At 29.9% G+C, this 19,732-nt stretch overlaps 2 protein-coding genes across 3 annotated transcripts in view; both read right to left on the bottom strand.

Moving 5' to 3' along the window:
- Positions 1–228: 228 nt before the first annotated feature.
- Positions 229–13,652, bottom strand: LOC122500603 (zinc finger protein 425-like). The gene is made up of 11 exons (XM_043609613.1): positions 13,637–13,652; positions 13,023–13,259; positions 12,170–12,490; positions 10,646–10,900; positions 9,379–9,588; positions 8,233–8,448; positions 7,435–7,548; positions 5,639–5,884; positions 4,335–4,496; positions 3,546–3,882; positions 229–511 (listed from the first exon to the last, which is right to left on the bottom strand). The coding sequence occupies exons 1-11, from the start codon at positions 13,650–13,652 to the stop codon at positions 229–231; spliced, it is 2,397 nt and encodes a 798-aa protein (XP_043465548.1).
- Positions 13,124–19,732, bottom strand: part of LOC122500654 (zinc finger protein Xfin-like) — a 58,721-nt gene continuing 52,112 nt past the window's right edge. For both annotated transcript variants that reach the window (XM_043609688.1, XM_043609689.1), the window contains exons 7-8: positions 14,250–18,231; positions 13,124–13,259 (exon numbers count right to left, since the gene is read on the bottom strand). In XM_043609688.1, coding sequence (XP_043465623.1) covers positions 14,258–18,231 — 3,974 coding nt within the window. In that variant the 3' untranslated portion in view covers positions 13,124–13,259; positions 14,250–14,257. The remainder of the gene's footprint in view (positions 13,260–14,249; positions 18,232–19,732) is intronic.

Raw genomic sequence — 19,732 nt, 5'->3', positions numbered from 1 at the left:
TTTTTTAAAACATTTTTTAAAAATAATTTCTTAAAACAATTTTTTAAATAAAACAATTATGTATTAATACAATAAATTGGGTTGCTGTAAATAATTATTGACTCCAAAAAAAAACTGCAGTTTCTTTTTGAGAAAAAAATATCACACATAAAATTTGATAAATAAAAAGTAATTTTTCAAAATAAAAATTTACAAATATTTCCAAAAAAAGGAAAAAAAAGGTTTTTCTTAATCGCTATCATTAAGGTCGACAGCATAAACAGGATTATCACGATGATTTGTTTTTATATGGGAATAAACGTGGCTTCTGTGTTTTCCAATGTAAGAACAATAGGGACATCGGAATCGAGGATTTTTTCCGCATTCATATTTCAAATGCCGATGCAATCCTCTATACCATCTGTACGAATTATGACACTTTGGACATTCATAATTTCCCCTGACATCTGCCTTGTGCGCTTCGATATTTGAATTTTTTCTCCTCGATCCCAATTTTCCGCTCATATTCGTCCTGAACATGGCACATACTGAAAAAAATAAATTTTTGTTATAAAGAAATTCATAAAATTGAATTTTTCGAAAGAAACAATTATTAAGAAAATAGCGAATGCTATTTTTCATGCTGTAATTACTGCAGTGATTTTACCTATTTTGTAACAAATTTAAAAAAAAAGATTAATGATTTATTTTTTAATACTACAATCCAAATTCAGTTGTTAAAAAAAATTACTGAAGTTTTTTTATTTCTCCAATCTAAATTCAGATTGTTAAAAAAAAATTTATATAGAAAAATTGAAAACTTATTTGTTTATAAATTCTTAAAAAGAATAAAAATTTGCTTTTATAAATTTATAAAAAGAAGAAAAATTTATATTTATAAATTTATAAAGTAAAGCAAATTCATTTATTTATAAATGTATAAAATAATAAAAATTTACTTTTTTGTAAATTTGTAAAAAACAAATTTATCCTAATTGTAAATTTGTAAAAAAAACAAATTTATTTAATTGTAAATTTGTAAAATAATAAAAATTTATTTATTTGTAAATTTGCAAAAAAAATTAACAATATTCTTTCCATGGATGTATCAAGTACATAAATGTGATTTTTCAGTTAAAAAAGTAATTTTCCTCTGACAATAAATTCTCCTCCGAAAATCTGAAAAAACAGAAAAAATTTGTTATTATTTCCAATTCCCCCTTTGAAAATTTATATTCAAATAAACAATCTTCTGCTATAAATAATATTATTAATAACAATTGCATCAAATTGTAATTACTTTCTTTTTTATTATAAAATTCTTCTTAATCATAAACTGAAGAAAAAAATGTGTACAAAATTAACATTTCGTTAATAAAAATCTTCGTACTATCTGCTTTAATTAATAAAAAAAAATTCACAAACAATATATTGAATAAAAAAAAAAGATTCATTGGCACTCGTGTATATGATGAAACATACAAAACGCATAAAATATTAAACAAAAATATCTTTTTTTTCCCTAGCCACTAAATTTGCATCACACAAATTTGGTAGATAAAACACATGACTAATTATCTAATACTTTTAGTTACTATAAACAAGTCGATTACTTTACTTTTCTTTTTTAAAAGTAAATACTTATTTTAATCAGTTAATACTTATTTTATCAAGACAATAATTTATTATTCTTTTACTTTCTGAAATTATTTTCTTTTTCATTGCACCAATTTTTAACCGTCAACAATAATTGTAATTGTTATCGAGAATTATTTTTTTCACAATAATAATTGTGCAATTTTGAGACTCATAAATATTTCTTTCAAATCTACTTAACATAAATTTCATGTGACATAAATCTCACATAAATCTCACTAGTCGTGAATCTTGATGAAAATTCTTATTTTTTATTGATTTTTTAAAAAATAAATCACATAAATCACATGTTTTTCTAAAATGTGATTTTTTAACATAAATTACATGTTTTTTCTAAAATGTGATTTATGTTAAAATAGAAAAAAACACACTCTGTATTAATCTCTTTTAACATAAATCACTCTTTTGATTAAAAAAATCTAATTTATGTAAAAATGAAAGAAAATTATTTTGCATCAATCACTTTTAACATAAATCGCATTTTAGATAAAAATAAATGTGTCAGAATAAGAAACACTCATTTGGCATTAATCTCTTTTAACATAAATCATACTTCTGATTTAAAAAATGTAATTTATGTCAAAATAGAAAAAAAAATCATTTTGCATTAATTACTTTTAACATAAATCACATTTTTTTTATCTAAAATGCGATTAAAAATGAAAATAGATAAAACTCAATTTGCATTAATCTCTTTTAACATAAATCATATTTTGGATAAAAATAAGTGTAATTTATGTCAAAATAGAAAAAAATCACTCTTTTAACATAAATCTCCTTTTTTTTAACTAAAATGTGATTTATATGAAAACAAATAAAACTCATTCTGCATTAATCTCTTTCAACATAAATCATATTTTGGATAAAAACGAGTGTGATTTATGTCAAAATAGAAAAAAAATTAATAATATTTTTTAACATAAATCGCATTTTAGTTTAATAAATCACATTGTCTTAATATTTTTTAACATAAATCGCATTTTAGTTAAAAAAAAAACTAATATGATTTATGTTAAAATAGAAAAAAACCCATTTTGCATTAATCTCTTTTAACATAAACTATATTTCGGATAAAAAATAATTTCATTTTAAAAAAAAAAGAAAAGATTCAAAATGTAAAACACTTTTTCGACATAAATCATATTTTCGACAAAAATAAGTGTGATTTTTATCAAAATAAACAAAATAGTTATTTTACATTAATCTCTTTTTACATAAATCGCATTTTCGTTAGAACAGCAAATGTGATTTACATCAAAATAGATAAAAACTCATTTTCCATTAATCTTCTTTAATATAAATCGCATTTTAGATAATAAAAATTGGGATTTATTCTATATGTAATTAATATTAAATGTGATTTATGCCAAATATGATTAATCACATTTGACATAAATCACATTTGACATTAATATTTGAAATTACTCATATTTGACATAAATCGCATTTGACATAAAAATAATCAAATGTGATTTATGTAAATATTATGATTTATGCCAAATGTGAGTAATTTCAAATATTAATGTCAAATGTGATTTATGTCAAATGTAAATGACATGAATGAATAATTGAATATTAATGTGAATTATAACATTTGGCATAAATCACATTTGACATTAATATTTGAAATTATTCCCATTTGACATAAATCGCATTTGATATAAAAACAATCAAATGTGATTAATGTCAAATATGATTTATGTCAAATGTGATTAATGTCAAAAATGATTTATGCCAAATACGATTAATGTCAAATGTGATTAATGTCAAATATGATTTATCCCCAAACAAAATTAATAAAATCAACCAAGATTCACAACAGTGAATAAATTCTCACTTGTGAACTTTACATCAATGAAATAATATTCACTCCTCTGCTGTTGGTTTTTAATTTAAAATACTCATTTTACATTAACGTGGCTATTGGATCACGTTTCAATGAAAACAATTTAACTGAACGAGCCTCCTTTCCAGAATGCCTTGCCCTGACGTGTCTATAAATATTACTCGAGCATGAGGCTTTTATGTGACAATAGGGGCATTTATATTGATGACCCTGTCCACAAAAATAACGCAAATGCCTCAAAATTGTTGTTTTCTGAGTAAAACGACGAGAACAATTTAAACACTCATATCGTTTGTGCTCGTTGGGATAGTATTTAAATCTAGGATTTCCATCGCTGAAATTTTCACGTGATTGTTCAGCGGCGTGCAGAGTTGCATATTTCGCCAAGTGTAAATAAATTCCTGAAAAAAAAGAAATATAAAATGTCATTAAATTGTATAAATATACGATTTTTTTTTCTCTACAAAAAAGTAGATATATAACCATGCAAAATATTACACTTTCCAGGCAGGAGGTAACGAATTGGACAGAGCAGAAAAGGGAAAATGTTTTTTTGAAATAGTTTTTTTATTCATACTCACTTGAAATATTTTTCTTCTTTGAGAATTAATTTGCAGGATTGAAATAAAATTGAAATTGTTTTAAACAAAAAAGAATTAATTTCACAAAATTAGAGTAAATTTTCCTTTTTTTTTATTTCTATAAATAAATGTTTAACAAACTTTTCTCTTTTTTTGATGGATTCGACAAATAAAATTTATTTGTTTCACCATTAAAAAATTGTTTAATTAGGCTAGTTTAAGATAATACACAGAATTTCCAGAGTGGTACGTTTTTATATGATACGCAATACTTCCTGAATGCTTCGCAAGTTTGGGACAGTAGGGACATTTCAATCGACAGCCATAACCACAAAAATGTTTCACATGATAGTTTAGATCCTTCACTCTCCTAAAGGATTTATTACACTTCGGACATTGCAGATTTGACGAGCTCCAGTGTACGTATTCCCAATCTGAAAAAAGAAAATTAGAAAAAAATCACGTTAAAATTATTTTCATCCAAAAAAATATTTTAATAATAATAAGATAACAAAAATGTATAAAAGGAGAAAACTTGGAATTTTATTAATTCGAAAACTAGAGGTTTGTTGTTTACAATAAAAAAGAAACAAAAACACACTGTCAGAAAATAATTTTTAAACATTCCAAGCAAAAATTGAAAAAAAATAGTAAGAAGGTATCATGTTTCATTTACTATGATTCACTTTGATAAGTTTATTTCAAAGCATACAATTTCATACAATTGTATAAATCAGGCCAAATTTCAATTACATTAAAATTAAAAAGTACATTTCGTAAAATATAATTTATAATTACTTCACAAATACAAAATGTAATTTAATACTCAATAAATAGATTTTTTTTCACATATATTTCGTTATATTATTAAAATAAAAAATTGCGTTGTTATTATATATATATTAAAACGAACAGTCGATTATAAACGAAAATTTCTTCTCTCCAGTAAATTTCTTTTTTTTATGGATTTATTATTATCTGTTTTACTAAAAATTTTATGCTCTACGGTGAAAAGGTTCTGTAGCTGCCGAAAAAAAAATTTTAAGTTAATTTTTAAGTGATAATAGTGTACTGGCCCCTCTTACTCTCTCTACGCATACGCGAGCGTCGCGAGCAGCGACTGCGCATGCGCCGCTCATAGTGGCGCAAGCGCAGTCGCTTCTCTACGCTCGCGCATTCGTAGAGAGAGTAAAGAGGGGCCAGTACAGTATTTTCTCTCTCTTGATACAAATATTTAAATTTGTACGTTATTCAAAATATTCCTTTTTGCAAGGAAAAAGAAAAAGTGAAAAAAAATTCCACAAAAGTAAAACACGATCATTGAACCTAAAATTTTTTTCGAAAAAACCTTTCACCGACGAGCTTCACAAATACACACACACACACACACATAAACAAATTCGCACTTATAATCTGCACTTTGTGCAGAAACCAAAATTTGAAAACTAAGAAAAAAAAACAAGAACATAAATTTTTCTTAAAAGTTAAATTTATATTATATATTAATATTAATTTCTGAGTATTTTTACTGGAAGACCGCCGTGTCGCAATCTGACATGTTTATAAATATTCGAACTGCATTTATCACGTTTAGTGCAATATGGACAGGCAAATCTTGGAATTTGACCGCAATCATACTTCATGTGTGTTTTCAGCGTTTTTTCATACGTATAGCCAGCACCGCATCTTGGACAATTGAATGTCATTTGGGGCTCTTGAAACATCATTGGCACTGGTTCTTCTTCATGAGCCATGCCCACTTCTGTTATCTTCTTAATTCGCAGGAGATTGTGGAGCGCTGGTTTGTTATCAAAAAGAAAACCTATGAACAAAGAAAACAAAATTCCCTTGGTCAGGTTTTTTTTTCAAATTTTCATGTATATTTATAATAACAATCATCACAAAAAATACTGATATGGGAAAAAAGTCAAAATGGAAATGCAAGAAATTGACAAATTAAGCTACAGTTTGTAATGGCGAGACATTTTTTCTATGTAGTTTATGCACCTTATGTACCTACTTTTATATTAATTATGTATTCTATATATATTATGTATTTTATATATTTTATATACATTATATATTTTATTAATATATTTTTTTATATATATATTATTTATATCAAAAATATTTTTTAAAAAAATGCTAAAAAGAAATTTTCGGTCCGTTTTTCTGATTTAACGCTCTGCCTACTTTTTACTTATCTCCATTCTAACGCTTTTTAATATAATTCCCATAATCCCCCACCAGGCGGATCAGAATTTTCAACGACCGTTACGAAAAGCAACTGCGCCTGCGCCACAGACTCTCTTTCATTGGTAGAAAGTAGTGGCGCATGCGCAGTTACTGTAAAGATGCCAACGATCGTCGCCAGAATCAACTGCGCCTGCGCCACTCTCCCTCTTTCATTAGTAGAAAAGACCGCGCTTATTTAAATTGCTCAAATATTTAAACATTAATTATTTTATATTTAAATATAAATTATTAAATATTAATTACTAAATATCAAATATTAATTACTAAATATCAAATACTAAATACTAAATATCAAATATTAATTACTAAATATCAAATATAAATTATTAAACATTAATTATTAAATATCAAATATTTAAATATCAAAATGTAAATATAGATTTCTAAAGTATTGTATTTGAATACATTTGCGACAAATATTTGCTCTTTAAGGTCTTTGAAAATTATTCCTACTAAATATTAATCTTAAACAAGTTTAGTAAAATTAATGTCGATTGGAATTTGGAAAATATTGTTTATGTTTCGAATAAGAGCGCTATTTTCAACCAATAGGAAGGTGAGTGGAAAGTAGGCGGGAAAAAAGTAATGACGCCGGGGACAAAAGACTCGCGCAGCCGCTTTGCGCCTGCGCGCGACTTTTTTCCCCTCCCTTACTGTTTTGTAATGATAAATAAATTCAAAAAATTAATATCGATTGGAAACTATTAAATTATTTTAAATGCACCATTTTCTACCAAATAGGAAAGTGCCAGTGGCGCAAGCGTAAATAACGGTCGGTTTTTTTTGACCGAATTTCGGACAACGGACAATTCAGTAGGCAGAGGGTTCAAAAATACGAATTCAGCAGAAACGATAAAGGATCAAAAAGGACAAAAAAACGAAAAGGATAAAAATCGAATTCGACAGTCGAAAAATAAGGGAAAAAAAAAGGAAAAGAAGTTAAAGGACAGTAATTTACCAAGTTTGTTAAAAATCATTTTTTTATGAGTTTTCCTTTTTTTTACATATTATACATTTTATAAAAATACACATTGTTCTCGCCTAAGGGAACATTTGATTTATGTTTTCGTCGAATGTGTTTATACATATTGGAACTGTATTTCGTTAAATAATTACAGAAAGCGCAATGAAAGCTTTTATCATTTGGATTCGTACTGCCTTGCGGTGGATACTGATTTAAAATACCCTCTGAGTAATTAACCTGCTCACTTCTTGTCTGATGATAATTTCCTGAAAAACACATTTTTTGTTTCTTGTTAAATTACCATCAATATCAGCAAAAAAAAATTTTTAATTTCTTAATTACAATTCTAAATTACAAAAATAGAAACAAAAAACAATATTGATATTGATTATATAAATAAAATGTTTAAAATTCCCTTATTTTGCCTAATGGACAAACTTTGTAATTAATTTAGCCTTTGTCTGATCATTAGGCCAAATAAGGGAATTTTAAACATCTTTTATATAATCTATGACTTCTAAAAATATTTAAATAACATATTTTAATATATTTAAAAATTTTAAATATATTATATTAATAATTACAATTCTAACTAAGGGGTCGATCATAAATTACGTATAAGACTAAGGGAGGACCATTAATTACGTAAATGGGGGGGGGGTTAATATAAAAAATTTGCGCTTTTTAAAAAATGTAGGGGGGAAATTAAGAAATGTCTCATGTAATTTATATTCGGCCCCCAAAATAAATATTCCCAATACCACCTTTATTTCTAATTAAAATATCGAAAATCAATTTCCTTTTTGTTCTTTGTTTGTTAAATTTCTTTTTATTGTCTGAAAAATACATTAAAACAGTCTTCTTGCTCGCAATGCGCAGCTAATAAAGTTTGTTGAGTGTAACGGTTTGTCCAGGATGTAATTTTCGAATGTGGTTATAAATAGAATGACTCCATTTGCTAATGTGAAAGCAATAAGGGCATTGGAAGCGTGGCATTGAATCATGGCACTCGTATCTGTAATGTCTATACATTGAATAGCTTTGTGAGAAAACTTTTTTGCATTTTGGACACGAATATTTTTGATTTGGAGATGATGAGCCGTCGTTATCTTGTTCTTGTTGTTCGCCTATTGTAACTAGCGGCTGTTGTTGCTGTCGCCACGATTCTGAAAATGATAATAATTTCCACATTAGAATAGAAGATAGTAATTTTTTCATTGTTCAAAAAGAAGGAAAAAATCATCGTGGAAAAGTATTTTTAATGCGAAATGAAAAATGTTCAATTCAATTTCTGTACTTCTTGAGTCTGAAAAAGAAATGTTGCGAAATGATCGATATTTGATGTAGAACAAAAATTGTCTTTTGAAAGAATGTACTTTTTGTTTGATCAAAAAAAAAATGTAATTAGTTGATAAAAAACAAAATTTGTAATTCAAAAATGAATTATTAAATATTAGAATTAGAATTAAAATGTTAAATATTATTATTTTAAATATTATAAAAAATATTACAATAACTTATTTGAAACATTACATGAAACTTGAGCTCTTCACTACAATTTGTGAATTGCAATCGGGTACAGTTAAAAATTAAATTTTATTAGTAGTGGTAAAGTTATCATATTCGCGAATCTGTACAAATAGTAGTACTAACAAATAGATGAAAGCGTCAAGTCGATAGAAAGAGACAGCTAGAATTCGTAACGTCCCCTCTTTTGTCTCCGTCTCCTAGCGCATGCGCGTCAGGACAAGCAACTGCGCTTGCGCCACTCTCTCTCTCATTCGTAGAAAAAACTGGCGCAAGCGCAGTTGCTTCTCGTGACGCGCATGCGTCAAAAGCACAGGGGCCGTTAAGTTCTCTCCGTCTCTTTCTATCCCCCCGATCTTTTTCATAACACACCGAGAAAAATCGATAAAATAATATTAATATTAATTAATTTATCGATAATATTAATTATATTTTCCTTCCTATTCATTTTTCTCCACAAAGCCGAAAATTTAATAAATTCTAAAAGTAAATAAAAACGAATTAATAAATTCTCTCAAGTGCAGTGACTTGCTCCTGAGGATGAAATGCCCTGACATGCTGATAAATACTCGAAATCTGTTTCCTTATCAGTGGACAAAAAGGACACTTAAAACGAGGCGGTTGATTGCAATCGAAACGATAATGTCTTATCATAGAATGCCTTCCTCGATAACCTTTATTACACTTTGGACAATGATATCTGCAAGTGAGTATATTGTACTCCCTATATTGTTTTTTCCAGAAACATTCCACTGGAAACTGTAACCCACCTGGACCACCTAAAAAAAATTTATAACAAATTTGAAAATTGTCACAAGAAATTAAAATTATTTCAATTTTTTTTTTTTTGGTTAATTCTCGCACTAAATAAAGTCATGCAAAAAAAAATTACAAAGTCAATGAAGTAATTTTTCACTCAAGTTAGTGAGACAATACACTATTTAGACAAATATACCGAAAAAAGACATGAGAAATAGTTTATACATATTTTATGAACTCTAAATAAATTTGTGACACGCTCCGAAGAAAGGTATCTAAGAAACAAAAATTTTTAGGTTATTTGTAATTTTCGAAATGAAAACAAAACTAAAATCTGCATTGCACCTAAAATAATTAAAAACTGATTTTGTTCTGTTTTAGTCCAAAAATAAAAAGTTTAAGACTAAAAGTTACATACAGAAACTTTTAATTAAAGTAAAAAGTGGTTAAAAATGGCACAAACATAACCTCAAAATAAATTTCTAGGTACGTTTCCTCGAAACTTGACATTTACAGCAAAAAATATAAATTTTCGTTAACATTTATTGACAAATATCATAATATAATAACATTTTAATAAAATAATTAATCGTCAAATACTATTTTTTTAATTGTGCCCCTTTATTCACTCGCTACGTATAAACGAAACTGAAAAAGGTACTCAATTCAATATTACTAAAAAATACACAAATTCACCTATTATCTCATAATTAACAATATTAATCATTTAGAGAAAAATATAGACATCTTTTCCTAACACTTCTAATTTACATAGTCTTTGGATAATAATAATTTATCTCCATCTCGAAAATAAAATCTATAGTAATAATTTACGATACTATTATGGTTCTGTCGTTCCTGTCGACACATTTTGTTAATAAAAACAGTTTTCTTTTTGTTTTGGTGTTTTTTTTTTTTATTTTTCGTTTTGGTATTTTTTTTTGTTTTCTTATTTTTTTTTACTTTTATTTTTTTTTATTTTGGTTTTTTTGTTTGTTATGTGGTTTTTTTTTTGCTTTTATTTTATTTTGTTGTTTTTTTATTGTATTTTTTTTTGTGTTTAAAAAAGAGTGTTGCAAACAACAGGCTTATTAGGATGCTTATGACGAATGTGATCCTGCACATTGAACTTCTTTTTACTAAGTTTTCCGCAATAGGGACAGGAGAAACGAGGGGGTTTTCCACAGTCGTAATTATAATGTGCCGTTACTGCACTTTTCGTTGTGTAACTCTTTTGACATCGGGGACATGGAAATCGCATCCGTAATTTTTTTTGCCTCCCCGTTGAGCACATGTCCTCAAACCATGGCAGTGAACAAAGTTGCAATAACGCTGCAAAAATATAATTATAATCCGTTAATGAAATTAAATCAGGAAAAATAATTTTTAGTTTAAAAAAAAGTATAAAGTAGCTAAAGCATTTTTTTTCTTGTGATGAAATAAAATGTCGATACAATTTCGAGAATTTCAACATCTTTCGTCTTACATGTCGGATGGTGAACAATTTATTCAAAAAAAAAAAAAAAAAAAAAAATGAAAACTGAAAGGAAATTTAAAGAAAATTTGTAGAAAACTGTAAAGAAATTGAAAGAACGTTCGAAGATAATTCAAAGAAACTTCAAAACAAGTTCTAAATTTTTTTTCCAAAATTTCGAAATCTCTAAAAACGAGAGGAAAGATTTTATAAGTATTTTCAAGTATTTTTCAAACTCAAGAACAATTTCGTCGATTGTGAGCGGGAATTAAACAAAAGCGGTAAAAAAAACCTAAAAACAAAAAAACTTTAATAAAAGCTCTGTGACATTAATAAACAATGATTGCATTTTTATGAAATGAATTGATTCACTTTTATTAAGACAAACGAATAACAAGAAAGCGGATCTAAATAAAGAAAAAAAATTTTTCATGCAAAACATAAACACCTATAAAGACGATCTATTAAAAAAAAAATTAATTCACATAATAATTCTACAAAAAAAAAACGAACGTAAATAATAATTTAATATACTTTACTTAATTAACAATTTTAATATGCAATAAATAAATTAATAAAAATTGTAAATCATACACAATAAAATAACTTAAAAATTAAAATAAGAATAAAAATAATCTTCATAAGAATAAAATCATTATACAGTAAAATAAACAGTAAACGAAAAATTTGTCAAGTAATAAACGATTTTTTATTAATTTATTTAGGAAAGTAATATTATAATACATTTGTACATTTGTCAGAAACTTTTAAATATTAATTGTTGTATTGCACTGAAAATTCAATTCCTGTCGAATCTATTGAATTTGTTGAAAAAAAAATCGAAAACGAATTCTATTATAAAAAAATACCATCAGGGTTAATTTGATTAAATTAAAATTATTTAACACTAGATATAGATTCTGTTTAACCGAAATTTAACAAAATGTAGAAATATTAGCAATTAATTAATAAAAAAAAGAAAAAAAATATTAGTCATAATTTAATTAACGAAACAAAAAGTTTATGATTTTATATAATCACCCGATTATTTATTGTAAAAAAAACAAATAATTAATTTCTTTTTCAAATTTATGGCATTCGATGAAGATTCCCCGAACTAACATCACCATGAATATCAATCGCAAAAACCTTACAAGTGGGATGTTTTCTACGAACATGAACATAAATGTCCGACGTTTTCTTGCTTCGATGATTGCAATAAGGACAGGCAAATCTTGGCGGTTGAAGGCATTCGTATTTAATGTGCCTCGTTAAACTTGGCTTTTGACGAAAAACACTGGGACACGTTGGACAGGGAAATTTTCTATCCGAAAATCCAATAACTCCACTAATGTTCGTTGAACTATTATGATGATGATTCATCTCGTCGTCAAAATTATTCATCACAAATTCTTCCCTATCGCCAAACATCGTCTGTGTCGTGAAATCTACAAAAACATAAATTATAAATTCGTTAAAGAAATTTTTTTTTTTTTTTTTTTTGTCGAAAATTATAATTAATTATGTTTAACATTTTTTTTGTTAATTGCTGCGTTAAATGTGAGAAATGATTATTTTTTTTATCCATCTACCAATATTAGAATTTTTTTTATCAATATTAGAATTTTTTTTTGTAGGTTAGGTTGTGGCGTCGGCGGGAAAGAAACTGTCCGCGCAGCCGCCTTGCGCCTGCGCGTCCAGTTTCTTTCCCGCCACGCACCTAACCTACAAATTTTCCCTTCTTGCCACTTTTTTGCAAAACTGAACATTTTTGGCGTTGAAAAATCGACAACTGTATCACTAAATTTATACAAATTTTTACAAATAATAACTTTTTAGAAAAATTTTATAAAAAATAATTGAAAATTAATACAAAATGTCGAAATAAGGAATATAACAAATAAGGAATTGGTTTTGAAAAAGAAGTGTGAGAGAGACTAGGCTAAAAATATTTATTCACCACTCAAGGCTGTTTTTTACAAAGCATATAATTATCAATAGTAAAAACTTCAGAATCAGGATGAAAATGACGAACATGTTTATAGACATTACTGGCTAATTTCGATTTATGTTGGCAATAGGGACAAGCGAAACGTTTCATATCATCACACGTGTAACGCTTATGCCTCAAAAGACTACTCCTCCTTTGGAAAGTGCTATTACATGTTGAACACTTGTGCTCCATTAATAAAGTTCTATGCCAACCTTGCGAAATATCTGCAAAAAAAAACAAAAAATTTTTTTTTCACAATTAGCATTCAAAAACTCACTTCTTTCTTCCCAAAAAAATTAATTTCTTTTAGCAGTAATTACTACAGTAAGCTTAACAAATCGTGACTTTTGAAAAAGAAGTGAAAGAAACGTATTTCGGAAAATTTTTTTCATCATAATATTGTGAACCCAAAACCACTAAGAGAATTGAAACTGAAACTGCACTCAGTTATTGTTTCCAAAAGGAATTTTTCAAAAGTGGGACACCACAACTGGGTGCCAGACTTAGTTTGAAACTAACAATCAGTTATTGTGTCAAAATTCTGTGTTGGTTTCTAAAAAAAATAATTTTTAAAAGTGGACCCCAACCGGGTGCTAGTTACAGCTTGAAACCACCATCCAGTTATTGTTTCAAAATTCTTTGTTGGTTTCAAAAAGAATTAATTTTCAGAAGTGGACCACAACCGGGTGCTAGTTACGGATTGAAACTACCACCCAGTTATTGTTTTAAAATTCTAGTTCGGTTTCAAAAAGAATTAATTTTTAGAAGTGGATCACAACCGGGTGCCAGTTACGGATTAAAACAACCATCCAGATATTGTTTCCAGATCTTGGTTTAAAAAAAAGTAAATTTTGAAAAGTATAGCACAACAGAATGGTACAATTTCAGCTTGTATCTAACAACCAGTTATAACTTCAAAATTCTTTGTTGCTTTCCAAAAGAATTAATTTTCAAAAGTGAAACACAACCGGATGCCAATTTCAATTTGAAACCACCACCCAATTGTTCTAAAAAGTGAAAAGTTTCAATAACCCAGTTGCAAAAAGAATCAACTTTCAGAAATACAGCAGATGGCTGCAGTTTCAGCTTTGGTACAATAACCACATAATTTCCATAATGAAAACAAACAGTTTATTTTTTTTTAAAGCACATAGTACACAGTAGCACAGAAGATTAATGTATTTTTTGATAAAATGAAAAAGAATCCAACACACCTAAAAATCTAATTGTCTTCATTGCCTGTAGGTGAGTCTGGCTCATTACAGCTTTGATTCATGTCAGTGTCAATCATGTAGATCCTCTCATCGGGATGTTTATTTTTAATGTGAGCGTAAACATTAGACGGCTCTCTTGTAATGTAAAAACAATAAGGACATTTAAAGCGTGGTGGTCCACACTGATCACGAACATGATTATTCAATTTATTCTCATGAGTAAAAGAACTGCCACAATTATTCGGACAGACAAAAACCTCCTCCTTCTGCTTCATCTCTAATGATTCTCGTTCGGAACTGATCGGATCGTTTGTGAATTCCTCATCGGCACCCAAAATCGGTTCATCAGGCTCGTCGGGTTCATCAACGTCGATATCGACGTTTGTCGACAGGGCCATTTCTTCTTCCATATCGACGTCATCTTTATCTTCCTTATCGTCTTCCCTATCGTCTTCTCTTTCATCTTCCTTATCATCTTCCTTTTCGTATTCTCTATCATCTTCCTTTTCGTATTCTCTATCGTCTTCCTTTTCGTATTCTCTATCGTCTTCCTTTTCGGATTCTCTACCATCTTCCTTTTCGTATTCCCTATCGTCTTCTCTATCCATATCGTAGCTGCGACTTCGATCCGGTGCCATTCTTCTTGAACGGATAACTTTGTTAGTAGTGATGTCGATGAGGTAAACCTTCCGATCGGGATGCATTCTCTTCACGTGCACGTAACCATTGGAGGTGACTTTGGAACAGCTTCGACAGTACGGACAAGCGTAGCGTGCGGGTTTTTGACAAGTGAAGAACAAATGATTCTTAAGACTCGATTCCTTGGGGTACGATTTTCCGCAATTGTTCGGACACACAAATTTCTTGGATGGACTATCCAAAGCTGTACTTGACGAATTAGTACTTGATGGTGTGTCCGGTATATCGACTTTTTCTTCTGCATTTTCGGGTTCGTTGACCATTTTCATTTCAATATCGTCTGCCTCCTCTGGTTTTGGAAGATTCTCCAAATCCTGGGGTGAATCCTCCTCGATATTGTCGGTTAGTTTCAGCTCCACCTCTTCTTCCTGTTCGTCCTCTATTTTTTCGTTCTTTGAATCCTGTTGTTCTTGGAGAATTTGTTTCCTATCTACATCGGAATGATGCTGCTTTATGTGCCTATCAATGTTCCATGCGTATTTGCCCACTTTTGGGCAGTAGGGACATTTAGTGTTCACTGGGTTCTTGCAAACGGTGCTCGTGTGCAATTTCAATTTCACGCGGGAAGTGAAAAAACGACCACAATTGTTAGGACACATCAGTCTTCGTCTTTTATAATTAAATAGTCTGGGAATCTTTCGCTTCGTTGAATTCCCGAATATGGACGTGGTTTTCGTCTTGTCATCGACGTTCTCTTTTCTTTCCTTCTCTTCTTTAATTACTGTTTCTTTAACTACTGTTCCTTTGATTACTTTTTCTTGTTTAATTTCCTTTTCTTCTTTAATTTCTCCTCTCTCCTGTTTTTCTTCTTTCTTGTTTTCGGTTGGCGATTTCTTTTTCTTACTGATGTCGATCATGTAGTTCTTCTTGCCGGGATGACGATGTTTAATGTGTATTGTCATGTTGCCTTGGTGGCGACAAATTTGGGTACAGTAGGGACACTTGAAACGTGGGGCTTTTCCGCAGATGTGACGGAAGTGCATAGTGACGGCACGTTTTGTGCTGAAGGAGCGACCACAGTTGTTGGTGCAGGGGAAACGTTTTTTACCGGTCTTGTTGTCGGCTTTTGGTTGTGGGTCTCTTCGTTTTACAACGGGTTTTACTTCGATGGTTGGAGTCTCTTCAGTCTTGGGTGGCACGATGCGCCTAGTTGGTCTGTGTCTCTGTTCCCCGAATATTTGTTTTTTCGTGAAGAAATCGACGGCGTAAATTTTACTCGTTTTATGATTAGCCTTTACGTGTTTCGCTATTTGGAGGAATTTTTGAGATCGATAATTGCACTGAGGACATTTGTAGCGACGAGCTTTGGAGCAATTCAAACGAATGTGTCGCTGAACGTTGCATAGGTTTGCAAAACTACTGCCGCATTTATTGGGACATACGAATACTTTGGGAGGTTCCTTAGTTTCTAGGTTATCATCAGTCTTCTCATCTAAGTCTTCGGACTGTTTCGGCAGTTTCTTTGCTTTTGGTGGTGGCTCCTTCTTGGGAGGTATGGGGGAATTGGCGCTCTCGGGAACGATTTCCTCCTCGTGGGTGTCGATGAAGTGTTTCTTCTTCGTGGGATGAGTGGATTTGATGTGTCTGAAGAGACTGGAGATGTGTTCGTAGCGATTCTCGCAGTAGGGACATTTGTAGCGACTTGACGATATTGCAATTTTGGATGTTCTGTTTTGGGAACAGTAGTATTTCTTGTGTTTTTCGAGACTTGCTCTGAAGAAGAAGAATCGACCGCAGCCCATTGGACATAGGAGTCTTTTCTTTTGGAGACCGGCGGGATGGGATTTGACGATTCTCTGGGGGCGTAGAACTAAAACTGGATCGATGGGCAAGGGTTTCGGTTCGTCGGCAATGTCGGCGATGGCTTCTTTCTTGATTTGAGCGGGGTCGGTAATACTGTCACCGGTGACTAAATCGACCATGTAGACCTCGCAGCCTGGATGATGCTTGGACACGTGGAAGAAGGCGTAGGACAGTCTTCTGACTTGATAATCGCAGTAAGGACATTTGAAGCGAGGTGGGTAGCCGCAACCTTCGAGAATGTGTCTAGCCAGAGTGCGTTCTGATTTGAAATCCTTTCCACAGTTTTGGCAGTTATTTGCAGCTTTGCCCGAGGGTTTTTTCCTATCTACGTAAAGTTGAGGCGAACCGTTAATGAGATCAAGGTTTGGATTTTGATCAGCTTCCTTCTTGCTCTTGAAGACTTCGCCAGTGTCGACATGGACCAGGCAAATTTCAGCACCGGGATGAGAATTTCTGACGTGAACGAAACCATTAGATGGTTGTTTTGATCGATGTAGACAGTAGGGGCACTCTAATTTTGCTTTTATACCACAGTTGGTTTTCAGATGATAGTTCAGGTTACCTCGACTACTGAAAGTTCCTCCACACTGGTTTGGACAAATCCACCTACCTTCGGAATTTTGTTCATAATTTTTCAATTCGGTAATCGCCATTGGATTCAGCAACTCGTTGGTACTCTTCACCTTTAAAACATCATTCGTAGAGACATCGTATTCCGAATCTGATTCATCATCATCTAAATGAAAATTATGTTGATCGTTTCTATTGCACCCGAATTTCAAATGAACTTTCAAAGTATGCTCGTGTTTGTACGAATTACCACAATTGTTCGGACAAACATAGCGCTTATGCGCTCTCACCAAATGTTTATTGAAGAAATTATCATCCTCATCTTCCAAGTTATCATACTCATGCTTAATATCCAATGCTGCCAGACTAGAAACATTTAAAATTTTGATTTCCTGCTCTTCATTCCAAATGGGCTCGACTTTCTGCACAATATGAGGGGAATTATAATCCTCTTCGAATTCTGTTTCCGGTTTACTGGTTGTATCAATCACATAGTTTCTCAAACCTGGATGACGTGCTTTCAAATGAATGTTAATGCAATTTCGAATTCTCGATGACATGTTGCAGTAGGGACATCGGTATCGTAAAGGTTGACCACAAGTGAATTTCAAGTGTCTATCTAATGTGAGTTTTTGAAAGAAGGAATTTCCACAATTGTTCGGACAGTCGAAAATTGTTTTGTTCTTGGTCGATCTTTCTGACATCCGAAAACGTGATCGTGTTAAGTATTTGACCTGACCTTGCTTGGCGGGAGGTTCAAATTTTCTGGTTTTTCTCTCCGATCTCTCTGTTTGTTTAACCTCATTACAATTATTAACAATTCCTTCCATATTCTCATCCGATATATTGATACTCTCCCAAACAACTTCCGCCTGCGCTCCTTCACCCACAAACATGTACTGGCCATAGCCTAGAAAACAAAAAAAAATACTAATTAACTTTAGCAATAATAAATTCAATATTGATTGTTTTTTAAAAACTATTAAAAACTATTAAAAACTAAATTTAAACATTTAAATTTGAAAAAACATTTAATGTCAAATCTACTAAATTAACTACTTTTTCGCAAAGAGATTTAAAATCTGATCATAACAATAGTCAAAAACGTTACTAAAACAAATTATCAAATTATTTGTATTAACTTATTCTTTCTATTGTTTTTTTTCTTATTGTTGTCTATTATTATTAATTTCAATTGGTACTAAGAATAATGAAATTTTCGACTATTTTTAAAATCACTTTTTAATATCCAATGCTGTGTACATTATTAAAGCATACGGAAGTAATATGCGCATTAAGAACATATATTAATCATGCAATTAAACTAGGGGCCCCTGAAAAAATTGTATTTTTATTGAACAATCGTGGAAATAGAAAATTATAAAGTACACAATTACAGACAAGGATTTATTTACTTCAACTTCAAAAGATTTTTTTTTGTCTGTAAAATTCAGGACGAAATTCACTCATCCTTCAACAGTTGACGATATTCTGAAAAATAAATTCCCTTTTCGAAATGAATTAAACAGAAGGTAAGAATTGCACTTTTATTATAAAATTTATAAATTATTAATTTACAATTAATTTACAATAAATTTTCAATAAATTCATACAATATTCGAATAGTTTCATTTGTAAGCTAAAATTCTATAAACATTATTATATAAAAGGAATTTTCTACTTCAAATAAAAAAAAGTCTTTACAAATAAATATTTTGTACTATAATTTCTTTAATTTTTTCTTTCTTTCTCTGTTTTTCATTTTTTTCTTTGTTTTTTCTGTTTTTTTTCTTTAATTTTAAAAAAAATTTTTTTGTTTTTTTTATTTATTTATTTTTTTTTGTTTTTTTGCACCGAGACTATTGTGGTGCTTGGTGGGCGTTGATATCGACGACATAAACAGCGCTGTCTGGATGTATTCTTCTCACATGTGTTCGAACATTTGAGGCATGTTTTGTCATGTAGTTGCAATGCGGACAAGCAAATCTCGGCAGTCGGCCACATTGAAATTTCAAATGATTGTATAAATTATTCTTTCGCGTGAATGTACTAAAACATTTTGGACAAGGAAATTTTTCCCTCTCCTGACAACTCTCTCCTTTATACGCAAAACCTTGGCTTTGAAATTTTTGTTGAATCCCATCGTCTAGTTGAAATTCTGCAAAACAAAATACAAAATGTTTCAGTGAAATTCATTTTTATATCCGTAGGAAATTAGAATTATTATTCTTCTCACATAAAATACCAAATTTCTCAGGTGAAAAGAAAGAAAACTATTACTAAAAAAATATTTATTAATGTTAAAAAGTTCTTCATCAGGAAGTTTTGTATTTTTAAACATTCATTTACTTTGTCAATTGCAATAAAATAAAAAATAATTTTTCCAAATCGAGAGTAATTTTTGCTTAAAT

This window comes from Leptopilina heterotoma, unplaced genomic scaffold, assembly GCF_015476425.1.
Source record: "Leptopilina heterotoma isolate Lh14 unplaced genomic scaffold, ASM1547642v1 Lhet_19, whole genome shotgun sequence".
Taxonomy (NCBI): domain Eukaryota; kingdom Metazoa; phylum Arthropoda; class Insecta; order Hymenoptera; family Figitidae; genus Leptopilina; species Leptopilina heterotoma.
This window is presented reverse-complemented; position numbering and strand designations above follow the sequence as displayed.